We start from the raw sequence: 19945 nt of genomic DNA, 5'->3' as shown, positions 1-19945 counted from the left end.
TCAATTACTTTCTTTACATTCTGTTCCAAGAGACATTTGGACAGCACTTTCCCAACCAGAATGAGTGCCAAAAAAACTAGAAATACCCATCTCATTGTTTTGTGTTTTCAGGATATGACAAGATATTTTTATAAAAAATCTAGTTGGAAGGCTCAGCAGGAAGGGATTGACAGTTGGGCTTTGCTGCCTGTTTCTCTTTGTGATGTTTTAACTCTATTGGGAAAACATATACCTATGTATGTGTCAGGCAGTGTGTACCCAGATTCTAGTCCAGCTGAGATCATTCCTTCCAGTTTCCCAGCAATATCACATTTCTAAATCCAGTAACTGTCAGCCGTGTTTGGCACAGCTGATCACTGCATCAATGGAATACTTTATCTCCGTGGTTTCTAGGACACTGCCCTCTTCTGATTTTCTTCTTACTTTACTCACTGTTCAGTCTGTCTTGTTCTTCATCTCCCCAGCCTCTTAACTGGTTGGCTTCTCAGAGTACTTAGTTTTTGTAGTATTTTCTTCTCAGCCTGTACTTATCTGCTTGGTTATTTTATCTAGTTTCATGGCTTTTCACCTACCTATATGCTGAAGTTTTCCAGATTTATGTTTCTTCTCCCTTGAACTCCAGGCATATATATCCCTTTGCCTATGCAGTGTCTCTGCAACTTTCTCAAATCTAGCATGTCCAAAGCCAAAATCTTGATCTTCCTCTCTCAGTAAATGACAGTTCCATCCTTCTATTTGCTTATATCAGGAAACATGAAGATTTTTTTCTCATACCTCAACCCAGGCTGTCAGCAGACTGTTTGCTCTACCTTCTGGATACCACTTATCCACTGCTGCTGCACCATCATCTCTCACATGGATTATTACTGTGATCTCCTAGTTGGCATGCCTGTGACCACCCTTGCTCTTTCTGTTGTTTGTAACAAGGCAGAGCAATCCCATTAAAACTTAGATCACATTGTTCTTCTGTTCAAAACCCTCCTGTGCCTTCCCATCTCACTTGGTGAAAGCCAGCTTTGATAGTGACACAGATGCCCTTTAATCACCAATTCATATTCTGGCCTTTAATCACTTCTTTTGCCTCATTATCTACCCGTTTCTTCACTCTTATTTCCTCTTGCCCAGCTACATTGGCCTCCTTGCTATACCTTGAAGTATAGCACCAGCACTCCAGGCGTGTCATGTTCCCACATCACAGCCTTTGTACTCTGGAACCTTCTACTCCAGATAGTCTGCAGGGCTCTTTCAATTTTTTGTTCAAAAGACCCAAGTGTGACCTTCCCTTAACAACACATTTTACACTGTAATCCCCACCCCCACTGACCCTGTTCTCCTTATCCTACTCTGTGTCTCTTGCCAGAGCACTTTTTACCTGCTCATATACCATATGGTTTACTTTTTTTTATTGTCTGTCTCCAACACTGAACAGAATGTAACCTTCACAACAAGGACAGAGAATTTTGTCTTTGTAGTGTTATATCCACATGCTTAGAATATAGTGTTGTTCAGTCAGTAAGTCATGTCCAATTATTTGCTACCCCATGGACTGCAGCACGCCAGGCTCCTCTGTTTTCCACTGTCTCCAGGAGTTTGCTTAAATTCATGTCCACTGAATTGGTGATGCTATCTAACCACCTTATCCTCTGCCGCCCACTTCTCCTCCTGCCTTCAATCCCAGCATCAGCTCTTTGCATTAGGTGGCCAGAGTATTGGAGCTTCAGCAACAGTCCTTCCAATGAATATTCAGGACTGATTTCCTTTAGGATTGGCTGGTTTGATCTCCTTACAGCCCAAGGGACTCTCAAGAGTCTTCTCTAGCACCACAGTTTGAAAGTATCAATTGTTTGGCATTCTTGTTTGAAAACAAGATATATCAATTGTAGAAAAACTGGAAAGAGCTTAAGATGTTCATAATTTAAACTTTATGCTTTAACACCAGGGACTGGCAAACTTCAGTCCACAGATCAACCCACCCTTCAGCCTGTTTTAGTGTAGTCTACAAGCTATTTTATTTTTTTTTAATCTTTTTTTACTTTTTTTTTTGGCTTCATTGGGTCTTCATTGCTTCCTGAGGGCTTTCTGTAGTTGCAGCAAGCAGGGGCTACATTTTAGTTGCGGTGTGAGGGCTTCTCATTGCGGTGGCTAAGTGGCGAAGAGGTAGCTTGACTTTGTTCCTACCTCTGAGGAACTATACTAGTAATCTCGAGAATTTCCAATAGTACCATCAGTTCTAGAGAGGTCTGCACTGACTCATCATAGAATAGGTATACAGAGGTTTAACCATAGCAAAGCCCTTGGGGCATGACCACTAAATTGTCATGGTATGAAGAGGAAGAGAGGAAAAATATTACAAGATAATGTTAGAGGGCTTCCAGTAACCTGTGGATTAGATGTAAAATACATCTGGCACATAAAATGCCTTCATTCAGTGGTGGGTCATCATATTTAAAGAGTCTGACTGTACAATTAACTGTACAGTTTTATAGTCAACACCTGGTATAGCTGAGACCTGCACTCTAGTCTTCTGACTTCAGAGCCCATGTGTTCCTTCCCAAATCATGCTGCCCACTGTTCCCAAAAGACCCAGCTCATATAGCAGCTTTTTCTTAACCTTTCCAGATTCCCTTTCCTCTTTTAATCCCACCCCACCCCCAGAAAATTCATATGATGATGCATATCTATTATAGTTGTTAAAATACACTATCTTGAATGTGTATATACTTACCTCATCAGTTCAGATTTAACTCTTTAAGCTTTTTGAGGGTTACTCTCATATCTTCATTTTTGTAACCCTCTCATGTAGTGCTTTGCCTGTGGAAAATGCTAATTAAATCACAGTTAAAGAAGACTGATGTTTTATTTGTTCTAAATCCAGCACAAATTTTGTACTGTATGACACTTCATAATTTTAACTGTTGGAAACTTATGGAAATATGCTTTATTGTGGAACAATTTCTTTCCTGTTAGCTTTGAAACTTGACCAAAGGAAGAACTTTTGTCTGAATTATTTTACTGTGGTTGCAGGTATCTGTGGAATAGATGAATTTGATAAAATGGGGAATCAACATCAAGCCTTGTTAGAAGCCATGGAACAGCAAAGTATTAGCCTTGCTAAGGCTGGCATGGTTTGTAGCCTCCCTGCAAGAACTTCCATCATTGCTGCTGCTAATCCAGTTGGAGGACACTACAATAAAGCCAAAACAGTTTCTGAGAATTTAAAGTAAGTCTCTTCAAATATTTATACTTTAATATATTGAATCCCTATAGATGTGAAAAAGATAACTGTGGACATATATGGATATTTTACAGAAGTTGCAAGTTTCCAATAAACGTACAAAAATTGTTAGAACACTCCATTAAAGCAGTGAAGTGCTATTGACATCTACCAGATGGCAAACATTTTAAATATTAATCATTATTGTCAGTGGGGTGGGGAAATGGGGTCTCACATACACAGTTGAGATTTTGAAGGACAGCTTGGCATGTTTATCACTATTTTAAATGTACTTTCTGTTTGTTCCAGCCATTTCTTTTAGGAGTTATCTTCACAGAAACAGGCACAAGAATACACAAAGATATGTTGATAGAGTGGGTTTTACAGCATTGTTTATCACCATCAAAAACTGGAAACAACTTGAAATGCTCATTGATAGGGAAGTGGTTGGACTAAGTATAGTAAGACTATACTGTGGAAAGCAGCAATTAGAAGAATGAAAGTAGCTTTACATATACTCTGATAAGGAACATGTCTGTGCTTTACTGTTAAGTGACAGGAGCACGTTATCTGCTTATTTGTATATGTGATGTGATCCTACTTTTTTCCAAAATCAGTGTTTATATATCTTTATGTGAATATGCTTTCTCTTCTAATTTGTTCTGTACAGGTTGGACAAAATGTTTGGGAAGCAGAAAACAGACTCAAGTGATGCATGAGTGAAAAAAAGACAAAAAGATGCCTCAGATGAAAATTTAGAACTTTACAAATTCTAGTGGGAAACAAAATGCTAATTTCCTAATATTTAATAATAGCTACTTTTTTCTTTTTTAAAAATCTTTTGGCTACATGTTGGATCTTACTAGGTCCCTGACCAGAGATCAAACCCTCACCCCTGCATTGGCAGGGTGGAGTCTTAACCACTGGACTGCCTGGAAATTGTAGAAATGGTACATAGTAAAATACACAATTTTACTTTGAGATTCTGGGTATTTCTGTACTACCAGCACCAAAAAAGCCATCTTACCAGTGTTTCTTAGTAAAATGACAAAGTCCTAGATTGGAAAGATCAGAAAGATCCTATTGAACAAGGATCCAGGAGACTTAGATTCTGGTTTTAGTGGTACCAGTAGAATGTTAGTCAAAATCTTTAATCATTCTGGATTTCAGTTTGTTGGTCTCAAATAAAGGAGTTATGTGATTGGTAGATTCAAAAATGATTAAGTAGAACACAGCACTTTTACTATAATGACTAATAGGCATATAGATGTATATTTAAGAAAAAGTGGTATTTTTGCTTCTAAATGGGCATAGGTGCTTTGAGAGACTCAGTGTTTTGGTGAGACAAAAGATGTAAAAGATTAAGAATTTCTCAACCAGATAATCTTCAATGTATCACGAAGCATTCTAACTTGTAATTTCAATGATTCTAAATCATCAGAAGTCATATAGAACATAGAGAAGAATTTAGTGGTTTTGATGGTGTGAGAAAAGTCATCCTCAACATATGGGTACATATAAGCCTGTGTACATGTGACCTGGTATGTCTCTGGAGTTGGTGGGTACATTGAATCCAAAAGCTATTGCTTGTTTCCGTAACCTAAAGCTTCATTTTTTAAGTTCTACATGGAACTTGATTAGTAAAGAAGTGAATAAACAGCTTTCTGGGTTTTCTGTTTAATTCCAATCACTGTTTCTTCTTTATTTCATACCTTTAGAATGGGGAGTGCCCTACTATCCAGATTTGATCTGGTCTTTATCCTGTTAGACACTCCAAATGAAGATCATGATCATTTACTCTCTGAACATGTGATTGCAATAAGGGCTGGAAAGCAGAGAGCTGTTAGCAGTGCCACAGTAGCTCGTATGAATAGTCAGGATTCAAATACTTCTATACTTGAAGTGGTTTCTGATAAGCCACTATCAGAAAGACTAAAGGTAAGTTTCTTCTCTTTAATAATTTGGTTCAGTTTTGTTTGAAAGTAGGAGTTCAGTGTGTTGCTTGTTGTAGAGCAGTAGTATGTAAACTTTCTTAGCAAACACCTTTTATATTATAATACTAGAGTTTGTATAAGGTTCAATTGAAATAATTAAGTCAGCCAGACCAAGAGCTAGAACTGCAGAGTTTGGTTTATTTGGAGAATATAATATTTATCTAAGTATTAGAATATTTTAGAATATTATATTTTATATTTAAACAAGTTATTTTAGCAGAAAGATTTTATTTGCTACATATCCTTGTAATCTTGGGCCTATTTATCATGTTTTAGGTGGTTCCTGGAGAAACAATAGATCCAATTCCCCACCAGTTATTGAGAAAGTACATTGGCTACTCTCGGCAGTATGTCTATCCAAGGCTATCCACAGAAGCTGCTCAAATTCTTCAGGATTTTTACCTTGAGCTCCGGAAACAGAGCCAGCGGTTAAGTAGCTCACCAATCACTACTAGGCAGCTGGAATCTTTGATTCGTCTAACAGAGGTTCATTTATTTTAAGTTCTTGCTCTTTTGGCTTAAAAAGGGGGTGGAGGGTTATAAGATTTCTCTTAAATTTTCTGCGTAATTATTTGCTTTTCTTCCTACTGGGTAACATTAGAAATGGGTAGATTAAAAAAATTTTTAAAGGTTGTCATGGAACTCAAAACCTATGGGATGCAGCAAAAGCAGTTCTAAGGGAAATTTATGGCAATACAATCCTCCCTCAAGAAACAAGAAAAACGTCAAATAAACAAGCTAACTTCACATCTAAAACAACTGGAAAAAGAAGAACAAAAAAGCCCCCAAAATTAGTAGAAGGAAAGAAATCATAAAGATCAGAGGAAAAATAAATGAAAAAGAAATGAAAGAAACAATAGTAAAGATTAATAAAACTAAAAGCTAGTTCTTTTGAAGATACACAAAATTGACAAGCCTTTAGTGAGTCTCATCAAGAAAAAGCGAAGAATCAAATCAACAAAATTAGAAATGAAAAAGGAGAGGTTAGAACAGACAATGCAGAAATACAAAAGATTACAAGAGACTATTATGAACAACTATATGGCAATAAAATGGATAACCTGGAAGAAATGGACAGATCTTAGAAAAGTTAAGTCTTCCAAGACTGAACAAGGAAGAAATAGAAATTATGAACAACCCAATTACAAGCACTGAAAATTGAAGCTGTGAACAAACATTTCCCAAAAAACAAAAGCCAAGGACGAGATGGCTTCACAGGAGAATTCTGTCAAACATTTAGAGAAGAGCTAATGCCTCTTCTAAAATTCTTTCAAAAAAATTGCAGAGGAAGGAGCACTTCCAACCTCATTCCACAAGGCCACCATCACCCTGATACCAGAACAGACAAAGACAACACAGAAAAGAAACCTATAGGCCAGTATCACTGATGAACATAGATGCAAAAATCCTCAACAAAATTTTAGCAAACAATTCAGCAACACATCAAAACTTATACATCACGATCAAGTTCAGTTTATTGCAGGGATGCAAGGATTCTTCAATGTATGCATATCAGTCAATACCATATTAACAAACTGAAAGATAAAAACCATACGGTCATCTCAATAGATGCAGAAGAAGCCTTTGACAAAATTCAGCACCCATTTGTGATTAAAACTCTTCAAAAAATGGGCATAGAAGGAACCTACCTCAACATAGTAAAGGCCATATATGATAAGCCTACAGCAAACATTATTCTCAATGGTGAAAAACTGAAAGCATTCCCCCTAAGATCAGGAACAAAAAAAGGGTGTCCACTTGCACCACTATTATTCAACATAGTTCTGGAAGTCCTAGCTACAGCAATCAGAGAAGAAAAAGAAATAAAAGGAATCCAGATCTGAAAAGAAGAAGTAAAGCTCTCACTGTTTGCAGATGACATGACACTGTACATAGAAAACCCTAAAAATAGTATCAGAAAATTACTAGAGCTAATCAGTGAATTTAGCAAAATTGCAGGATACTGACCAACCTAGATAGCATATTAAAAAGCAGAGACATTACTTTGCCAACAAAGGTCCGTCTAGTCAAGGCTATGGTTTTTCCCGTGGTTATGTATGGATGTGAGAGTTGGACTGTGAAGAAGGCTGATCGCCGAAGAATTGATGCTTTTGAACTGTGGTGCTGGAGAAGACTCTTGAGAGTCCCTCGGACTGCAAGGAGATCCAACCAGTCCATTCTAAAGGAGATCAGTCCTGGGTGTTCATTGGAAGGACTGATGCTCAAGCTGAAACTGCAATACTTTGGCCACCTCATGCGACGAGTTGACTCACTGGAAAAGAGTCTGATGCTGGGAGGGATTGCGGGTGGGAGGAGATGGGGACGACAGAGAATGAGATGGCTGGATGGCATCACCGACTCGATGGACATGTGTTTGAGTGAGCTCCGGGAGTTGGTGATGGACAGGGAGGCCTGGTGTGCTGTGATTCATGGGGTCGCAAAGAGTCGGACACGACTGAGCGACTGAACTGAACTGAAATCAGTACACGGAAATCACTTGCATTTCTATATACTAACAATGAACTAAGATCCTGCATGCCCCAAGGCAAGGTCTAAAAAGAAGGTTGTAGTACATTTAACATATCAAGCAATGTTTAGCCACTTTTTAAAAGCAGGACCAGTTACATACCATGTAGTGGTTTTCTTTTTTCCCTGGTTTTCCCTTTAATGACACTTAGGGAACTCTTAAAGTTTGAAGATTGCTTAGGTTAAATGAGAATTTAGGTATTCAAAAATGAGCATATGGTAAGATGGAATGTGTCAAGTATCTTAGCAGTGTTTGATTTGATACATGACAGGTCTGTAAGTGCCTGTTTTTCTAACAGCATTATATCTCTTCACAATTATGGAATACTAAGAGAACTCTGGCAGTTAAAGTTAGCTGGGTTACAGTTTGAGCTTTTTGCTTCTAGAATCTGATTAACTTATTTTTGTTGTTTTAACAAATTAATAGTTAGGCATGATTTTCTGAAAGTAAAGGGCATAATCAAATCTTCTGTAATGAACATTCAGAAAGATGTGATAGTAGATAAAAATAGATTTAAAAATGAGTGATAATTGTCATATTCAAGCTGCTGATAATATTTTAAAATTCTGACTTTTTATATTGTAGTCTTTCCTTGCAGAAGTTTTTGTATAAAATTAATAAATGAAATAAGCTTAGATATAGGGACTTCCCTAGTGGCTCAGAGGGTAAAGCGTCTGCCTACAATGTGGGAGACTCGGGTTTGATCCCTGGGTCAGGAAGATCCCCTGGAGAAGGAAATGGCAACCCACTCCAGTACTCTTGCCTGGAAAAATCCCATGGACTGAGAAGCCTGGTAGGCTACAATCCGTGGGGTCGCAAAGAGTCGGACACGACTGAGTGACTTCACTTTCACTTTTAGATATACTCTAGGTGCTCAATGTTAAATATATTTATCTTTTGTTATCTGAAGATGGTTTTTTTCATTTAAAGGCACGAGCAAGGTTGGAATTGAGAGAGGAAGCAACTAAAGAAGATGCTGAGGACATAGTTGAAATTATGAAATACAGGTAAGAATACATTTTAAATGCTGTTTTAAATGAAATAAAACATTCATCAAATAAATAAAATGGTCATCATTCTGTCTCAATTTATATATTTAATTAGCCCAGGCAAAATTATTTTTAGTTAATGCATTTGATCACTTATTTTCCTCAGAACAAATTATACTTTCATGGCTTAAAATATTCCTGTGTAAATAATCTTTACATGTTAAAAAGTTTTTTGAATGGGTAATTTTAAAATTGGGGCTTTTTAAAAATATTTATTTGGCTGCCTTGGGTCTTAGTTGCAGCATGTGGGATCTTTATTGCAGCCCACAGACTCTCTACTAGCTTGGTTACCCTGAGGCATGTGGGATCTCACTTCCCAGACCAGGTATTGAACCTGTGTCCCCTGCATTGCATAGCGGATTCTGGACCACCAGGGAACTCCATGAATGATTACTGATACATTCACATAGTTCTAAAATCAATTTTAAAAAACACGTACTTTGAGAAGGCTTGCCCCATCCTATTTACCATCCACCCTTCCTCTTTACCAGGACACCCATTCAGTTCAGTTCAGTTCAGTTCAGTTGCTCAGTCGTGTCCGACTCTCCGTGACCCCATGAATCACAGTACACCAGGCTTCCCTGTCCATCAACAACTCCCGGAGTTCACTCCAACTCATGTCCACAGAGTCGGTGATGCCATCCAGCCATCTCATTCTCGGTCGTCCCCTTCTCCTCCCGCCCCCAACCTTTCCCAGCATCAGAGTCTTTTCCAGTGAGTCAACTCGTCGCATGCGGTGGCCAGAGTATTGGAGTTTCAGCTTTAGCATCAGTCCTTCCAATGAACACCCAGGATTGATCTCCTTTAGAATAAACTGGTTGGATCTCCTTGCAATCCAAGGGACTCTCAAGAGTCTTCTCCAACACCACAGTTCAAAAGCATCAATTCTTTGGCGATCAGCTTTCTTCACAGTCCAACTCTCACATCCATACATGACCACGGGAAAAACCATAGCCTTGACTAGACGGACCTTCGTTGGCAAAGTAATGGCTCTGCTTTTTAATATACTATCAAGGTTGGTCATAACTTTCCTTCCAAGGAGTAAGCGTCTTTTAATTTCCTGGCTGCAGTCAGCATCTGCAGTGATTTTGGAGCCCAAAAAAATAAAGTCTGACACTGTTTCCACTGTTTTTCCATCTATTTCCCATGAAGGGATGGGACCAGATGCCATGATCTTTGTTTTCTGAATGTTGAGCTTCAAGCCAACCTTTTCACTCTCCTCTTTCACTTTCCTCAAGAGGCTTTTGAGTTCCTCTTCACTTTCTGCCATAAGGGTAGTGTCATCTGCATATCTGAGGTTATTGATATTTCTCCCAGCAATCTTGATTCCAGCTCGTGCTTCTTCCAGCCCAGCGTTCCTCATGATGTACTCTGCATAGAAGTTAAATAAGCAGGGTGACAATATACAGCCTTGACGTACTCCTTTTCCTATTTGGAACCAGTCTGTTGTTCCATGTCCAGTTCTGACTGTTGCTTCCTCACCTGCATACAGGTGTCTCAAGAGGCAGGTCAGGTGGTCTGGTATTCCCATCTCTTTCAGAATATTCCACAGTTTATTGTGATCCACACAGTCAAAGGCTTTGGCATAGTCAATGAAGCAGAAATAGATGTTTTTCTGGAACTCTCTTTCTTTCTTCATGATCCAGCGGATGTTGGCAATTTGATCTCTGATGCTTCTGCCTTTTCTAAAACCTGCTTGAACATGGGAGTTCACGGTTCACATATTGCTGAAGCCTGGCTTGGAGAATTTTGAGCATGACTTTACTAGCGTGTGAGATGAGTGCAATTGTGCAGTAATTTGAGCATTCTTTGGCATTGCCTTTGTTTGGGATTGGAATGAAGACTGACCTTTTCCAGTCCTGTGGCCATTGCTGAGTTTTCCAAATTTGCTGGCATATTGAGTGCAGCACTTTCACAGCATCATCTTTCAAGATTTGAAATAGCTCAACTGGAATTCCATCACCTCCACTAGCTTTGTTCGTCGTGATGCTTTCTAAGGCCCACTTGACTTCACATTCCAAGATGTCTGGCTCTAGGTCAGTGATCACGTTATCGTGATCGTGACCGTGAAGATCTTTTTTGTACAGTTCTTCTCTGTATTCTTGTCACCTCTTCTTCATATCCTCTGCTTCTGATAGGTCCATACCATTTCTGTCCTTTATCGAGCCCATCTTGCATGAAATGTTCCCTTGGAATCTCTAATTTTCTTGACGAGATCTCTTGTTTTTCTTATTCTGTTGTTTTCCTCTATTTCTTTGCATTGATCACTGAGGAATTACTTTCTTATAAATAGCATATGACTTACATTGTTGTTCTGTACTTTTATATATCAAAATGATTACCTTACTGCACATGTCCATCACCACACAGTTACTGTTTATTTTCTTGTGATGAGAACTTTAAAGATCTCCTCTTTAGCAACTTGCAAATATAGAATACAGTATTACTAACTTGTCACCATGCTTATATTACTTAAATTTATAACTGGAAGCTTGTACCTTTTGACCTCCTTCACCCATTTTACCCACCCCAACCCTTGTCATCCCTCCCCCGCCCCCCCAGCCTCTAGCAACTGCCAATCCATTCTCTTATATCTTTTTGTTTTTTTACTTTCACAGTATATCTAGGGATCTTTCCTTATTAGGACATAGAAAGTTTTTTTTACAGCTACATGCTGCTGCTGCTGCTAAGTCACTTCAGTCGTGTCCGACTCTGTGACCCCACAGACGGAAGCCCACCAGGCTCCCCCTTCCCTGGGATTCTCCAGGCAAGAACACTGAAGTGGGTTGCCATTTCCTTCTCCAATGTGTGAAAGTGAAAAGTGAAAGTGAAGTGGCTCAGTCGTATCCGACCCTTAGCGACTCCACGGACTGCAGCCTACCAGGCTCCTCCATCCATGGGATTTTCTAGGCAAGAGTACTGGAGTGGCTTGCCATTGCCTTCTCCATTACAGCTACACAGTATTCTATTATTTAGATATACTGTGATATACCATAGTTTATTTAATCAGTCTTCCATTGCTAGACACATGAACATTTTCCATTCTTTTGCTATTGCAAACAGTGCTACAATGAGTAATCTCTGTGAGATACTTCATGTGTGGTAACTGTATTCTAAGCAATGATATTTCTGGGTTCAAGGATCAATAAATGCATTAGGATTTGAAAAATATTGCTAATATGTGACCTTTGAATTTTATATCATTTGGTAGATCATAGTTCTTAGGAGACAGAAAAGAAAAAGATTTGTATTTTAACTGATAATATATAACTACCTTAGACATGCGGTTTTTTAAAAAATCAATTAACCTAGAAGAACACATCAAATGGCAAACGGCTTGTGGTCATGGATGCCTTTGTTTTTTGCTTCTTGTGTTTTTTGGTTTCCTATCATGCACATGTTAACTTTTAAGAAGTGCATATGAGAAAACATCCTATTCTGATTATTTTACATAGGCATTTCAGTTAAAAAAATTTTTAGTAGGTTTACACATTCATATACCTCAAAATTCCAAAGTTTAAACAGTATTTAATGGTAAAAGTTTCTTCATATACTGTTAACTAGCTACCTAGTTCTTCCTCTTCCCTAGTGACAACAAATCAATTTTTGTGTGATTTCAGATATAAAATATACATTACAACTCCGTATCTCTATATTCTTTTTCCCCTTTTAGAGACAAAAGGTAGCATACCCATTCTATACCTCAGTTTTCTCACTAAGAAAATGATCTTGAAATCATTCCATGTCAGTGCCTAAAGAGTGTCTGTTTATTTTTCACAACTGCAGTGTTTCATTGTGTGGATTTATCATAATTTAGAAATTAGTTCTTTTTAATATGCTCTCACAGTACTTAAAATATAAATCTGTTAGGAATCTGAGGCTCCAAAAATACTAAAGACGAAATTATTTTGTTAAGTAATTTTTTTTTTCCCAAGAGCTACTGTTCTGGGCTTTTTTGGAATCAGAACCAATTATTTCTCTTTAGCTCTGAGTAAAAGTGGTACAGCATTGCTGCCAGAGTGTGGGCTTTAAAATCTGACCTGGAGCTGCCATGGACAGGGATGGACAGGGAAGCCTGGCGTGCCACAGTCCGTGGGGTTGCAGAGAGTCAGACATGACTGAGCTACTGAACTGAACTGGAGCTGCCATGGCACGTTACACTCTGCTTTTCAGTCTCCTTTTGTGTAGGACTCAGCACAAAGGATTGTGCTCTGAGATATCATGCACTAAGGCTAAATAAAGTGACAAATGTGATTCTGACACATTAGTGGACACTCAGTTAACACTATCAATATTGCCAGCTTTGACGATATGATGATGAGACTGTGCAGATAACTTTTACTGTGACTCATCGCACACATTGAAGGTTTCAAAAACTGGCAGTTCTCATGTCACAGATCAGAAGTTTCCAAAATTGCCCTTTTCAAAGAATTTCTTGGTTCTGACCTTTAGAGCTCTCTGAATACATTGTCCAGTAGCTCTGAGCTTCAGATCCTTTTCTCCCTGTCTTTATAGGGAGAGATTTACCTAGTTGTTTCTTCATCCCCAGGCTGGCCCTAACTTGTCCCCAGGGGACACCCTGTTCCCTCTGCTGTCTCTGGAAGCATGCTGTATGGGTAGAAGGGCACCCATGCTATCTCCCAAAGGTCTAAGCATTAAGTTGCAACTTGTTTCTTGCCCTTTTAGGTAATATGTGTAAGAAGCAGAACTTTTCTTCTTAAATCAACATGTCAGAATTTGTTAGCAACAGTGAGGTTACGCTTACAGTTTCTGAAGTTTTAAAGACTCTTGAATTGATAGCTCATAATTTTTTATTGGTAGCACAAGAGCAGCTGTCTCATAATGAGTAAAATTACTAACAATTAATGACTAACAGTCCTTTCAATCAGGACCCAGGGAAAGGAGCAGTGATCCCCACAAGACTGAGCGAGACCTGCCTCTGAGTGTTTGAGGATCTCTGTGGAGGCATGGGTCAACCGTGGCCTGCCATGGGGACAGGGGCAGTGGCAGCAGTAGTCCTGGGAGGCGTGACATGTGTCATAAGCCCTCTTGGAGGAGGTAGTTGCCATTAGCCCCACCATACAACCTCTGGGTAGGTGATAACAAACTGGAGAACAATTATACTGAAGAACTTGCACTGTTATGAAAGTTCTAGGCTCCACAACAGACTTGGTCCACAACAGACTTCCCAACCTGAGGATACAGCAAAGGGACTGAGAATCCCCAGGGAATCTGAAGGTCAGCAGGATTTGATTACAGAACTTCCACAGGACTAGAGAAGCAGAGACTCTTGGAGGGCACAAACAAAATCTTGTGCACACCAGGTTCCAGGAGAAAGGAGCAGGGACCCCACAAGAGACTGAGCCAGACTTGCCTATGAGTGTTTGGGAGTCTCTGGCAGAGGTGTGGGTTGACAGTGGCCTGCTGCAGGGTCAGGGACACTGGCAGCAGCAGTTCTGGGATGTGCAGCATGCTGCCATAAATCCTTTTAAAGGAGTTTTGCCATTATCCCTACCTGAGGCCAAACTACAGGGAGGGAGCACAGTCCTACCCATCAGCAGAAAACTAGATTAAAGATTTACTGAGCATGGCCATGCCTACCAGAAGAAGACCCAGTTTTCCCCACAGTCAGCCCTTCTTATCAGGAAGCTTCACAAGCCTCTTATTCTCATTCATTAGAGGGCAGACAGAATGAACACCACAGTCAAAGAAAAATTACCAAAATGATCACATGGATCACAGCTTTGTGTAAGTCAATGAAACTATGAGCCATGCCATGTAGGGACACCTAAGATGGATGGGTCATGGTGGAGACTTGACGAAACTTGGTCCATAGGAGAAAGGAATGACAAACCATATCAGCATTCTTGCCTTGAGAACCCCATGAACATGAAAAGGCAAAAAGATGATACAGAAAGATGAATCCCCCAGGTAATTCTGTGCATGCAAGTCGCTTCAATCCTGTTAGACTTTGCAACCCTATGTACTGTAGCCCAACAGGCATCTCTATCCATGGGATTTTCCATGCAAGAATACTGGAGTGGGTTGCCATTTCCTGCTGCAGGGGATTTTCCTGACCCAGGGATCAAACCCACGTCTCATGTCTCCTGCACTGGCAGGTGGGTTCTTTACCAGTAGCGCAACTGGGAAGCCCAGGTGGTTAGGTGTCCAATATGCTACTGGAGAATAGTGAAGAAATAGCTCCTGAAGGAATGAAGAGGCTGAGCCAAAGCAGAAACAATGCCCAGCTGTGGATGTGTCTGGTAGTGAAAGTAAAGTCCAGGGCTGTAAAGAACAGTATTGCATAGGAACCTGGAATGTTAGGTCATGATCAAGGTAAACTGAAAGTGGTCAAATAGGAGATGGCAAGAATGAATATCAACATCTTAGGAACTGGTGAACTAAAAAGGATGGGAATGGGCGAATTTAATTAAGCGACCAATATATCTACTACTATGGGCAAGAATCCCTTAGAAGAAATGGAGTAGCCCTCACAGTCAGAAAAAGAATCTGAAATACAGTACTTGGGAGTGCAGTCTCAAAAACAACAGAATGATCTTGGTTCTTTTCCAAGGCAAACCATTCAACATCACAATAATCCAAGTCTATGTCCCAGCAGTTAATGCCAAAGAAGTTGAACGGTTCTATGAAGACCTTCTAGAATGAACACCAAAAAAAGGATGTCCTTTTCATCATAGGGAGTTAGAATGCAAAAGTGGGAAGTCAACAGATACATGGATAACAGGCAAGTTTGGCCTTGGAGTACAAAATGAAGCAGGGCAAAGTCTACCGAGTTTTGCCAAGAGAATGCGCTGCACTGGGCATAGCAAACACCCTCTTGCAACAAACAACATGAGAGAGCACTCTATACGTGGACATCACCAAATGGTGAGTGCTGAAATCCAATTGATTATATCCTTTGCAGCCAAAGATGGAGAAGCTCTATACAGTCAGCAAAAACAAGACCTGGAGCTGACTGTGGCTCAGATCATGAACTCCTTATTGCCAAATTCAGACTGAAATTGAAGAAAATAGGGGAAAACACTAGACCATTCAGGTATAACCTAAATCAAATCCCTTATGACTGTAAGTGGAAGTGACAAATAGATTGAAGGGATTAGATTTGGTAGATTTCCAGAAGAACTATGAACAGAGGTTCGTAACATTGTACAGGAGGCAGTGATCAAAACGATCCCCAAGAAGAAAAATTGCAAAAATGCAAAATGGTTGTCTGAGGAAGCCTTACAAATAGCTGAGAAAAGAAGAGAAGTGAAAGGCAAAGGATTTGAAAAGGAAAGATGTATCCATCTGAATGCAGAGTGCCAAAGAATACCAAGGAGAGATAAGAAAGCCTTCCTCAGTAATCAATGCAAAGAAATAAGAGGAAAACAAAAGAATGGAAAAGACTAGAGATCTCTTCAAGAAAATTAGAGATACCAAGGGAACATTTCATGGAAAGATGGGCACAATAAAGGACAGAAACGGGATGGACCTAACAGAAGCAGAAGATATTAGAGGCGGCAAGAATACACAGAAAACTATACAAAAAAGATCTTAATGGCCCAGATAAATATGATGGTGTGATCACTCACCTAGAGCCAGACATTCCGGAGTGCAAAGTCAAGTGGGCCTTAGGAAGCATCACTACGAACAAAACTAGTGGAGATGACTGAATTCCAGCTGAGCTATTTCAAATCCTGAAAGATGATGTGAAAGTGCTGCACTCAACATGCCAGGAAAATTGGAAAACTCAGCAGTGGCTAAAGGACTGAGCGACTGAACAACAAAAAACCATTTCAACCAGTTCCTAACTTTTACCCTCTGTATCTTAATATCTTACTGGTCGAGCATCACACTGTGCTTGAACTATCAATTTTCTCTTTTACATGCCTCAGTACTAGGGTTTAAAGGGTCTTGTGGTAAAAATTACAAAACTTGCTTCTTTGTGCTAGAGAACCTCCAGTTGCTATTTATAAGCAACCTTATAAATACTAGAATTACTAGACTTCCTCATACAGAATGTTGCCAGGACTCACTGTAGTGAGCAGCATATGAAGTAAAGGAATGGCCACAAAAACCAATTACCTTCCTGACTTCTAGTGGGATGAGACCAATAGGAAACTGAGAGTCTGACCTAATAGAGATCCGAAGTCAGTCACTGAAACCAACCAAAATTCTAGAAATCTTTGTACTTTAAACTTTTTTCCTAATTAAAGACAGGGACCAACAATAGAGACTTCTTGTTTAATGACAGGAAGCTGCTGCTTTGCTCCCAATCTCAAGTGCATGTATCATTCTCTTTCATTCTGTTAAAGCCAGTGTATCCTGGCCTTAAGCTCTTCACCTTTGGCAGTGGACCCAGATTGCCACTCCTGGTTTTCTTTTCTTTTTATTGAACTCTTGCCCTTTCTTGGGTCTTCTAGTGCCTGGTTCTACTAAAGACTGTCATGTGCTGTACATCATAAACTGTTGGCAAATCAAGGGTCAGACTACCTTAGCAACTCACTTTCACCTGTAACATTCGTTTTTTGAGGCTTTACCCTTCACCAGTTTCCCAAGACCTCAGACCCCAGACTGCCTCAAGTAGCCACTCTGGTGTTTCTCTACAGTAAATCCATGGTTCTGTGGATGCCATGGATTAGTTCTCATATCTGAGCACTATACTTAAATTTTAATTGCCTTTTCAATAAAAATGCTATAATTCTCATTTATGAATAGTTCTACATGTCTGAATACTCATGTCAAACAATGTTGCTTTTCTTTATGGCAATTATATTTGTTTCTACTTCTCAAAGTTGCCTTGCTGATAAAACTGAATTAACTTCAGACTGTCAGTTTTCTTCTGGGATCCTGAAAAAAGAGATCTCATGATTAAGTGTAAATAGCACCCACATCAGATTACCAGTTTGTGTCCCTGAATTGCTTGAGTATTTACAAACTTTTATAAAAATGTTCAGAGAAAAAAAAAAAAGGGCTAGTTTGATTCCAAGGGAGAAGGAAATGGCAACTCACTCCAGTACTCTTGCCTGGAAAATTCCATGGATGGAGGAGCCTGGTGGGCTACAGTCCATGGGGCCGCAGAGTCGGACACGACTGAGCGACTTCACTTTCTTCTTTCTTTATTTGATTCCAAATGATCGGAATTACCTAGCATTATTTCCATGGTAGAGATCAAGACCCAATTAAACACAACTAAGACTAGATTGTGAATTATCTGCTCTGTTATACTTAACATGATTTCTGTCCTTAGTCTAATCTCTGTGAGAGAAGAGAGTTATCTGTCACCCTTACCGCTGTACTCCCAGGGCCCAGACTCATGCCTTGCACACAGTAGGCTCTCAGTAAATATACCAGAGTGATTTTTAGGTTGATTTTATAATCATTTTTCATTCATTAATTCTTCCATTTCAGAGTTTCTGTCTCTTTAGCTTTGAATAGTTGTCCTTAACATGGTTTTGAACCTGTAAAATACATTTTAACTGGGAAGCAGAAGCCTAAATAAGAAAAATCTAAACTGGTGATAGTATATCATAGAGCACATAGCTATAAAAACCACATGTTTATGGGCAACTTCATATAAGCTCTCTCTGGAAATATACTAGGAAGTAGAAGAGAATAGAGCCACCTTCAGAGGTTGAGAGATCATTGTGAGCTATTTCAGTGTAAGGAAAGTAACTCAAACATTTTACATACTTTTCTTCAAATCTGAAGCAGTGTAGCTCAGACTCAGATCCCAGATATGACACTAATTAGCTATGTAACCTTTGGCAAGTCACTTAACCTTATAAGACTTTGTATCTTCATCTATAAAACGGAAATAAGAATAATCCCCAAGTAATAGGACTGCTGGAAGGGCTAAATCGGACAGCACATGGTTCAGTTCAGTTCATTTGCTCAGTCGTGTCCGACTGTGTGACCCCGTGGGCTGCAGCACACTAGGGTTCCCTGTCCTTCACCATCTCCTGGAGCTTGCTCAAACTAGTCAGTGATGCCATCCAACCATCTTATCCTCTATTGTCCCTTTCTCCTCCTGCCTTCAATCTTTCCCAGTTTCAGGGTCTTTTCCAGTGAGTTGGCTCTTCTCATCAGGTGGCCAAAGTACTGGAGCTTCAGCTTCAGCATCAGTCCTTCCGATGAATATTCAGGGTTGATTTCCTTTAGGATTGACTGGTTTGAAGCAAGGAGACAAAACCAGTGTGTGGTAAATAAATATAATTAAGGTAAATACTAGCTATTATAATTGACATAGTAGCCTAAAGCATTTGTGACAACTGTTCTATGAGAAATAAGAATATGGTAAATTATATGGTATGGGCTTCCCTGGTGGCTCAGTGGTAAAGAATTCACCTGCCAATGAAGGGAAGATCTGGAAAAGAAAATGCCAACTCCAATATTCTTTCCTGGGAAATCTCATGTACAGAGGAGCCTGGCGGGCTGCAGTCCATGGGGTCGCAAAAGAGTCAGACACGACTTAGTGATTAAACAACAACAAATAATATGTTAATTAAATAAATAGTAGTTAAATAAAAGTAGTTAATTATAAAAAAAATTATGCTGTATTTCTAGGGAATACACATATTCATCTAATTGTTTTATTAGTTACTTTTGGATGACTCATTCCTGTATGTACAGCTTATTCTCTTTCATGTGGGCTCTTATCTATTCAGGGAACAAAATGAAGCTGTGTTTTTAATAACCCTTTATACTCATTCCTATGAGCTCATTAAGGGCAGGAATTGCACCTGTTTTGTTCTACCACGAGAAGCCTACTGTCCAGTGACCAATTTATATGTGATTAATTAACTCATTAAATAACATCTTTCCCTCTGAGCCTGGCTGTGTGATTATATATAAGCTGAGAATTAAGGCAGGCAATCAGCAACAGGGCTGGACTACAGAGGATGGCTAATCTCTAACTGGTACTTTCAGACTTTTGGCTAAAATTCACTGTAAATTATGTATTTCTTTCCCTGATGATATTGTGAAAATAAGAAGAAAGCAGCAAGAGCTGGAGAAATAGGTGTATCCTTTAATATCTAACCATCATTACTGCAACTCAGCAGAACCTTTCCACTTCATTCCCAGAGTATTTTCCAACACATTTTATTTGCCAGATGCTGCCCTAGGAGCTGGGAAGACATCTTTACCCAGGAAAGCCTAA

At 39.4% G+C, this 19945-nt stretch overlaps 1 protein-coding gene across 1 annotated transcript in view; it reads left to right on the top strand.

The window, feature by feature from the left end:
• MCM8 (minichromosome maintenance 8 homologous recombination repair factor) overlaps window positions 1-19945 on the top strand; it is a 51095-nt gene that overhangs the window by 28969 nt on the left and 2181 nt on the right. The window contains exons 14-17 of the mRNA XM_055432010.2: window positions 3025-3220; window positions 4933-5152; window positions 5485-5694; window positions 8666-8742. Coding sequence (XP_055287985.1) covers window positions 3025-3220; window positions 4933-5152; window positions 5485-5694; window positions 8666-8742 — 703 coding nt within the window. The remainder of the gene's footprint in view (window positions 1-3024; window positions 3221-4932; window positions 5153-5484; window positions 5695-8665; window positions 8743-19945) is intronic.

Source organism: Moschus berezovskii, chromosome 15 (genome assembly GCF_049115385.1).
Source record: "Moschus berezovskii isolate FMDL1 chromosome 15, NW_MosBer_1.0, whole genome shotgun sequence".
Classification (NCBI taxonomy): domain Eukaryota; kingdom Metazoa; phylum Chordata; class Mammalia; order Artiodactyla; family Moschidae; genus Moschus; species Moschus berezovskii.
Note: the sequence above shows the minus strand (reverse complement) of the source record. Positions and strands in the feature narration are given on the sequence as shown.